This window comes from Solanum lycopersicum, chromosome 8 (assembly GCF_036512215.1).
Source record: "Solanum lycopersicum chromosome 8, SLM_r2.1".
Lineage (NCBI taxonomy): Eukaryota > Viridiplantae > Streptophyta > Magnoliopsida > Solanales > Solanaceae > Solanum > Solanum lycopersicum.
The window spans coordinates 6657048-6666889 of record NC_090807.1 but is presented as its reverse complement, the minus strand read 5'-3'; the positions used below and the strand labels follow the sequence as shown (position 1 = coordinate 6666889).

General features: G+C 33.8%; 1 protein-coding gene across 1 annotated transcript; it reads left to right on the top strand.

Annotated features, from left to right (window-relative positions):
- The first annotated feature begins 204 nt into the window (after nt 1-204).
- LOC138337715 (uncharacterized) lies at nt 205-540 on the top strand. The gene has a single exon (XM_069287988.1). The coding sequence runs from the start codon at nt 205-207 to the stop codon at nt 538-540; it is 336 nt and encodes a 111-aa protein (XP_069144089.1).
- The last annotated feature ends 9302 nt before the right edge of the window (nt 541-9842 follow it).

Here is a 9842-nt window from a genome sequence, read left to right as displayed (position 1 = left end):
TTTGCTATGAAGAAAATGCAACTCATTAGAGATAGACTTAAGACAACCCAAAGTCGTTAGAAATCTTATGCGGATGTAAGGAGAACGGAACTAGAGTTCTAAGTTGATGATTAGGTTTTTCTGAAAATATCACCTATGAAAGGGGTGATGTGATTTGGAAAGAAATGGAAGCTCAGTCCTAGATATGTAGGACCTTACAAAATCATGAAAAGGGTTGGAGAGTTGACATATAAGTTAGATTTGCCAGCAAAATTAGCAACAGTGCATCCAGTCTTCTACATCTCACTCTTGAAGAAGTGTGTAAGTGATCTAGCCTCTATAGTACCATTGGAGAGTGTGGCAGTGAAAGATAATCTTTCTTATGAGGATGTACCAGTTTATATTCCTATCTGTCCGGTCAGAAGGTTGAGCAACAAAGAAGTTGCTTCAATCAAGGTTTTGTGGACGAGTCAGCCCATAGAGGGAGCTACTTGGGAAGCAGAAGCAGCCTTGAAAGCCATATATCCTCACCTCTTTCCTTCCGATTCTACTCAAGCTTGAGGTACTAGTTCCTCTTCAATTTTCCAGTCATTTATGCGTAAATTCAGTCTTAGAATCATGTTACCTCAGTTTGTACTTGCATTTTAAGCGTATTTGTATGTACACAGAACTCAATTATGTCAGAAACTTTGTTCTCAACATTTAGTAGTCGGGTTTGCAGCTCTGTCCCTCTATTTCAGCTAGATTAATCTTCATTCGAAGACGAATGTTCCCAAGGTGGAGATAATTTAACACCCCGTTGCTAAAATAGACAAAAAATCAGCTTTCATAAAATTTGTGGGTGCAATTGATGAGACCATCGACGGACCATAGCCTGACCCACGGTCCGTCCTTCACAATTATCGATATGATCAGAAACTCCCAAAAATCTCATCCAGGTAAAATTGGTTGATTGTTTGTCGAAGAACGGACATACGATCCGTAGGTCAGACTACAGTCCATAGTCCATGACAGTCGATCAAGACTCCCTTCACACACTCTCTAACAAGAGCTGCGGATGACCAACTCTGTTCGTAGGTTGACCTACGGTCCATAGGTCTTACCATAGGTGAGAATTAGCAGACAGTTACGGAGGAAATGCAGTCCGGTCAACTTCAAATGGTCATAACTCTTACCACAAAATGAATTAGGTGTCACATGACCTATCCAATATAGATAATTTAATTATATTTCCATAACCACTAACCTTGCTAAAATCAGACCTCTGAGTAAAAAGTTATACCCGATTCAGTAAAGTCCTGTTGAACAAGCCCAACTGACGGACTAACCGAGGGGGTGTGGATCAATCGACGGACCATCTGTTCTGGCTGTCAATTGGTCTGACAACAACTTTCCCAGGGATCTTTTTGACCTTTCCCACTCTGTTTAAACCCTAATATACATCGTTTGACTCTAAATCATCAGATTTTAGTTAGTTGAAGCCTAGAAACATAATTAAAACATATCTAAGTCCAATCATTAAATAAAAACATAGAAAATTAGAAGCAAGAGAGGAGAAAAAGCTCAAGAACCCTAGTTCAAGTACGCCACAAGCTCCAGCAGTTCCTGCAACTAAACTTTTTTTTCCGTGGATTTCATCACCAAGTATATGAGATTTCTCTAGTGGGTTCCTTTCACCCATTAGGCCCCTAGTTTTCAGTCATATTCTTTATTCTCCTGTCATTTATTAAACCTAGGGTTTCTAAAACTTTGATAGAACTTCATGAATTAATTAAATATACGTTCTAATCATATTGTCACGTTATTACTCACATTATCGCATGATTTTCAGAATCCTAGATTTGTATTTCTTTAGTTCTTGAATTTCACATGCTAGGTCAGATATCTCATACATATCAGATATACATGGCTTAGTTATAAATGCATAATTACCAGATTAACTGTTGCATTCTCAGTTTGCATGTTCAGTATTGAGCTATCAGGTATTTACATAAATTCAGACATAATTAGTAAATTTATAGAATTCATTGGGAGTAGCTTAATACCGAGTTTAACTAGAGTTTAGAGTACCCAATAATCTCAGAACTACTAGCCAAGTAGGTTTTAAGTCCCCTCTGTGGGATATAAGTTTAGTGATCACGCCAGTATGTCTTTATACCTTTGGCAGAGTATATTGGGTCTTCTTGATGGGGCGTAATACATAGGACTCTACATTTAGCTCATATGGTTTTATTATCGGTTATTAGTAGCTCCCAAAGATCAGTAAGACTCTCTAGATTGAAAATTTATTAGTATATTCAGTATTAAGTTTCAGCATATTATAAGTTGGTCATTTCATCTAGTTAGCTCAGAACTCAGTTTATCATGTCAGATTATTATACTTGCTTTTATGCTTGTTCAGTTATGTTTTACTTCAGTTTACTCTATCCTAAATGCTTAGTACCTTTCAAGAACTAACACATAATTGCACTACATCTTCTTGTGATGTAGGTTCAGGTTCTCAGCATCCAGATCACGCATAGATCGATTTTAGATATCCAGTTTAGCAGATTCAGTTGTGAGTCCTCGTTTTTCGAGGAAAAGAGTCATGAGTTTCTTTTAAGTATATAGTCTTTTAGTTTAAGATTTTTCTAGTTTTAGCTGGGGCTTTTCCCAATGTTTCTAGTCAGTTAGAGACTTATTCTAGACAGTTAGTTTCAGCTTAGTGTTGAGTTAGTAACACCATTGTATTAAACTCATCAGTCTTCATATTATATCACTTTTAACATATAGTAATTCCCCATCTTTTCATTATAAATTATGATATAGCTTCCGCATCAGTTTATTATATTTAGTATGATCATGATCATGCCAGCAGGGGTAGCTTGGGATCACTTGTGGTTTCAAGTTCCATGTCCTCGTCTCGAGGGTAGCTCAGGGTGTGACAGTTAAAATAGGCGAATCTCATTTGTAGAATTTTATTTTTGCATATCTTTAGAATTAATTTACATCAACTTTGTCAAGATGCGATGTATTTATTTAGTCTCACATATCAATAAAATCACTTTTTCCATTACTTCTTCAATCAGTTCTTGGTATCCTCTGTTAAATAATAAAATTAACCACAAATCATAACATATATTAAGTCTCAAAACAATGTTTATGATGAAAATACAAAGTAGAATACTAAATTATTACATGATTTTAGGAGCCAGAAACTTGGGTTTAAGCTCGTCTGCTTAAAAAAAGTACTTTTAACACACAGATTTTTCAGAAACCATAAAAAATTCCAACTTTGAGCTTCAACTAAAATATAACAAAGAAAAGAATAAAGCTAAGAAGATAATAATTTTCACAACTATTAGGTTAGGGACAAAGTGTCCTAAACCAAGTAATGGAAAATCTAGCCTTTTGGGTGTCCCTTCCCCATTTAAAATATATAGATTTCAAAATCTCAGAAAAATTTGGTTCTCAATATATTTGGGAGCATAGAAATTTAAAAATTCATAAGGGATAACAATTCAATGTTTATACATTCTTTATATGGTTGACTTGACCTATGGTGGAATGATATAGGTGTCATCATGACTTGAGATTTTGAACCTAATAGTGAAGACATGCTTTTTACGGAAAGAAGAGGATAAATAGATAGAAATATTAGGGTGTGGGCTATGTTCGAAGGAAATAGGAGTGAAGAATTTGGTTTCATTATGATTTAATGGGGAAAATGGATGAAAAATGGTTGGAGGAAACTATTTATCAAACTTAAACATGGTTTCAAGGGTGCGGTTGATACAAATGAAAATATTTTTCTATTTTTTTGTTAATCAGAACTTTTGATGAACTTCTTTTTAGTATTGTAAAAAATGACTTCTCTGCTAATAAAACAAATCTTCGTACCTTACATTTATTATCTTTTCTTACCCTCCAACACATCTGGACATTGATCTCCACCACCCTACACCTTACCTTAACCCTCAGGCACTACCGTAGCTTCCATCTCCATCAACCCACACCTTACCTTCAACCCTTTACAATCATAGAGTTTTTTCTAGAAAACATTTTCCTTCGTACCAAAAACAACAAAATCTCAAGTTTTTTATTATGGATTATTGACTTAATTATTTATATTTATCTATAATTATGATGATGATAATTAAACTTGTATATATGAATTTTGTGTGGTAGAGAGTCTAAGGTTTGACTATCATACATCTTTATGGAAAATTAACTTGAGAAAAAGGCAACAACTATAAAAAGATTCATTTATACTACCATGAATGTTGGGAGAAAATAGATCCTACATGGGTTTAGAGCACAATCACGTGTCGTAATTGAGAAAGAAGTTGATGCAGATACAAGATCAAATGCTACTATAAGATTGACTCAGGGCTTTATAAAATTTGTGGTTACCATTTTGATTCATGATAACTTGATTTGCAATCACATTATTGGGGTTTATGGTGTTGAGGTTCATGAAAGATTGATCATTTGAGGTTTTCCGATAAGATACTATAAAATTCATAGGAAACAATTCAAGAAAGAAATTCAAATTAGTACTTGTGTAAAAGTATGTCCGGAGAATTTCAATGATAATTTTGATAATTAAGAGATCAAGCCTGATCTAGGAGCCACAACACTTTTAAATTTATTAATATTGAAACTTCTTATAGTCGTGCTTATATCCCAATTATTACACCTCATATTAGATTTAATACAAAATTATATTTAGTAGTTGTAAATAATGGAGCCTGGAGCAAGAAAATCTCAAGAAGTAAAAAATGTATGTTTAAATAAAAGCTAATGATTGTTTGTGTGAGAGTAGAGGGGGAGGGGATGAATTATGAAGATTTATAACATATAAAAAAAAAGAAAATAGTTGAGTAAAAAATATATTTCTGTAGGTAGAAAATTGTTTTTGGAGAATAATACAGAACATGATTTATTTATTATAAAGATGAACTCTAAGAAGGCATGGAGCCCCCACCCACCCCCGCTCATCAAAATTAACTAAGAATTTAATGCATATTAAATATTCTTTTTCTAATTCAGGGTGAATGAAATTGACATATACAACATAAGAAGATAAAAAATAGTCTCAAATAATTTTTTGTCCCCTATATTTACGATTATATAAAATTTAATAATTCCCATTAAAAAGAAATCTTAAAAAGTTAAATAAAGCCCCCCTAAAAAGGATATTTTACAACTTCAATATTTTCTCAAGTCAAGGTCCTTTTTAACAACGAATCTGCCTAAAGGTTAGGGCTATTATAGTTATAGTACATTTTATGATATCTTGATGGTGGATAGTTCCTTTATGAGAAGGTAATTCATGAGACAAGTTATTCCTATCATAACTTTTTTTTTTCTAAAACATCCCTTTATTTTAAAATTTATCTATGAAATGGCCTCATATTTTACGATTTTCGGAAGAATAAAAGTCAATTTATTGACATATGATTATTAGAGAAATCCCTCTTCTGTTGGATGGTTTATATGCCTTAGAGATAATGCATCCAAGGGTAACCCTGGTCCTTGTGATGCTACTATTTGTGTCAAAAATAGTGAGAGAATTATATTAGGGGTGAAAGGAAGGAGAATTATGCATTTCAAAAATCTTATTACTGAATTAGTAACAATTAGAGAAGGGGTTTAGTTTTGTAGAGATAGAGGTTATATTCTTATGACTAACTTGTTATGCTCAATATATAGAAAAGAAGATAGAAAGTTCTCTAGAGAAGTTGTAAACATAGTAAGGAATGATGACCCAATGCAGTTAAAACAACACTCTTAGGGAAGCCAACACACTGACTAATTTTTTTGCCAATTGTTTTTACAAACTTATCTGTTCATTTCACAGGTATACACATGATAGAGAATTTTTAAAAATATTCCACTTCTAGCAAAGAGAACCATGAAAATGTTTACAATGTGTTTGCCTCATTTATGACTTACTTAGATAAAAAGCAAATAACTTTACATCAATGTTCATTTACCACATAGGTTGCATCATGGAGAGCTGGAAAATAGTTAATCAATTAATGACCAACCTAAAGTTACTTCATATAAACTATTATGTATGACACAAGGTAAGATATAGGTGAACAATAGTGTCACGCCCTAGAATACCCCCGAGACGCGGACACGGAACCTAGGACCACAAGTGATCCCAAGCAAACCTTGCTGGCATGATCATGAGCATACTAAAGAGTATAAACTGTTGCGGAAGCTAAATAAAACTTCAAATAAGAAAATAAGGAATACCCATATACTATAGCTGAAATATTTGAAACACTAATGAGTTTAATAAAAAGATATTATTAACTCTATACTAAGCTGAAATAACTATGTCTGAAATAAGCCTCTAATGACTAGAAATACTGGGACAAGGCCCAGCTAAGTCTAGCAAAAACTGAAACATAATGACTAAAAGACTGAATTGAAACTCATGATTGTTTTCCTCGGAGAATGACGACTAACAACTGAATTTACTGAACTAGAGATCTGGAAATCGATATATGCGTAATCTGGATGCTGAGAACTTGAACCTATATCACGAGAAGATATGGCGCACATAAGCGTCAGTACTTGAAGGTATTGAGCATGTAGGATAGAGTAAAACTGAACTAAAACATAACTAAACAAGCATGAAAACAAGTATAGTAATATAAACATGATATACTGAATTTTGACCTAACTGAATGGAATGACCAATTTATAACATGCTGAAACTGAATATTGAATATACTGATAAATGGTCAATGCAGGAGAGTCTAACTGAACTGTGGGAGCTACTAATAACCGATAACAAAACTACATGAGCTAAATGTGGAGTCCGATGTATACACCCCATCGAGAGGATCCAGTATACCCTGCCAAAAGTATAAAGGCATGTTGTAGTGATTAATAAACTGATGCCCACATAGGGGAATTACAACTTACTTAGCTAGTAGTTCTGGGACTAATTGGGTACGCTGAACCCTAGTCCAACTCGGTATTATGCTACTTTGAATGAATTATGTAATTAACTGATTATGAGTGAGTTTATGTAAATACTGGATATCTCAAAACTGAACATTCAAACTGAGAATGAAACATTTAATATGATATGATTCATTAATAATTGAGGCATGTATAACTGAATAACGAAAATATCTGACCTAGCATGTGTAATTCAAGAACTAAAGAAATACATAGCAAGGTTTCTGAAATTCATGCCATAATTTGAGTAATAACATAATAATATGATCTGGAACATATAACTATTAAATTCATAAAGTTCTATAAAACCTAGGTTTAATCATGATATGGGAATCAAGAATCTGACTGAAAACTAGGGACCCCATAGGTGAAGGAACCCACTAGTGATATCCCACATACCTTGTGATAAAATTCAAGGAGAAATATTCAGATTTCAGGTCTGGAATTGCTGGAACCTTGTTGTATTCTTGAACTAGATTTGTTGACCTTTTTCTCCTTTCTTGCTTGTAATTTCTATGTTTTTGATGAATGATTTGACTTAGGTAAGTTTTAGTTATGTTTCTAGTCTTAAAGTGACTAAAATCTTATTATTTAGGGTCAAAACTCCATATTTTAGGGTTTAAACAAAGTGGGGAGAGACCAAAAGACCCCTGAGTTGATTATTGTTGGACTAAACGACGACCTGGACTGACGGTCTGTCGTTCAATTAGAGGCCCGTAGTTTGGTTTCGTAAGTTGGGTTTGTTCGATAGGCATTTCCTAAAAGGGGCATAACTTTTTATTTAGAGGTCTTATTTTAGCAAGGCTGGTGGCTATGAAAATCTAATCAATTATATATATGTGTATATGTGATGGGACACCTAATTCATTTTGTGCTAAGAGATATGATCGACTGAAGTTTACCCTAGTGCATTTCCCCGCTAACTATCTGTTAATTTCCACCTAAGGTCAGACCTACAGACTGTAGATCGAACGATGATCCATGTTGGTCAACCGTGGTTCATGTCAGTCAATGGGTGAATGGGGTGTTGATCAACAGACACAAAATACAAACCCAAACGATGGACCGTTGATTGAACGACGGACCGTCAGTACATGTTGTCGTTTAGTCCGACAATAATTAACTCGGGGGTATTTTGGTATTTTCCCACTTCGTTTAAACCCTAAGATACGTTGTTTGGACCCTAAATCATCTGATTTTATTATGTTTAAGCCTCGAAACATAAATAAAACTTACCTAAGTTAAATCATTAATCAAAAACTTAGAAATTTAAGAAAATAAAGGAGAAAAAGGTCAAGAACTCTAGTTCAAGAACCCAACAATTTTTCAGCAGTTCCAGCCCCAAAATATGAATATTTATCTATGAATTTCATTACCAAGTATGTGGGATTTAAATAGTGGTTTCCTTTAACCCATTAGGTCCCTTTTTTCAGTCAAATTCTTCATTCCCATATCATTATTAGCCCTAGGGTTTCTAGTTTTTTGACAGAACTTCATGAATTTATTAGTTATATATTCCAAATCAGATTATCATGTTATTACTCATATTATCTCATTAATTACAGAATCCTAGCTATGTAGTTCTTTAGTTCTTGAATTACACATGCTAGGTCAGATATTTCTATTATTCATTTATATATGCCTCAGTTATTAATGTATCATATAAGATCATATGTTGCATTCTAAATATGTATGTTCAGTTTTGAGTTATCCCGTATTTACAGAGACTAAGTCATAATCAGATAATTACATAATTCATTGGGAGTAGCATAATGTCGAGTTGGACTAGGGTTCAGCGTACCCAATTAGGCCCAGAATTACTAGCTAAGTAGGTTGTAACTCCTCTCTGTGGCATTAATTTTAGTGATCATGCAAATATGCATTTATACCTCTGCAGGGTATATTGGGTCCTCTCGATAGGGCGTATACATTAGACTCCACATTTAGCTTATGTATTTCTATTATCGGTTATTAGAAGATCCCACGGTTTAGTCATACTCTCTTGCATTGACCATTTAGCAATATATTCAGTTTTAAATTACACAAAGTTACAAATTGGTCATTGCATTCAGTTAGCTCAGAGTTTTGATATTATGTTTAGATTAGTATACTTGTTTTCGTTCTTGTTCAATCATATATTTTTTTGTTTTTACTCTATCCTACATGCTCGGTACCTTCAAATACTGACGCATACGTGCGCTACATCTTCTTGTGATGTAGATTCAGTTTCTCAGCATCCACAGATCCCGCATAGATCGATTTACCAATCTCATGTTCAGCAGATTCCGTGGTGAGTTCTCATTCTCCAAGGACAACAATCATTAGTTTCATTTTAGTGTTATAGTCATTTAGTTTATGTTTTTGCTAGACTTAGTTGGGGCTTGTCCTAGTATTTCTAGCCAATTAGAGGCCTATTTCAGATATAGTTAGTTTTAGCTTAGTATTGAGTTAATAATTTTTTTGTATTAAACTCATCAGTGTTTCAAATATTCGAGCTATAATATATGATTATTCCCCATCTTTTTATTTAAAGTTTGATTTAGCTTCCGCAACAGTTTATATTTTTTTAGTATGCTCATGGTCATGCCAACACGGTTAGCTTGGGATCATTTGTGGTCCTAGGTTCCGTGTCTCCGTCTTTGGGGTAGCTATGACGTGATAAAACTTGGTATCAGAACACTAGGTATAAGTGTGATATGATGTCTTAAAAGCCACACTAAGTAGAGTCCTTTTCATGAGTATGAAGTGCACCACATTTAATGAGAGAGAGGCTATGAAGTGTTTTTTGGAAAAACTTCACTTTCTTGTTACTCTTATTGTGCATGAGGTATAATCTTATTACATACTAACTTGATGTTCTACGTTTTGGATCATGCCTTCTAGTAGAGATAATGTTAGGA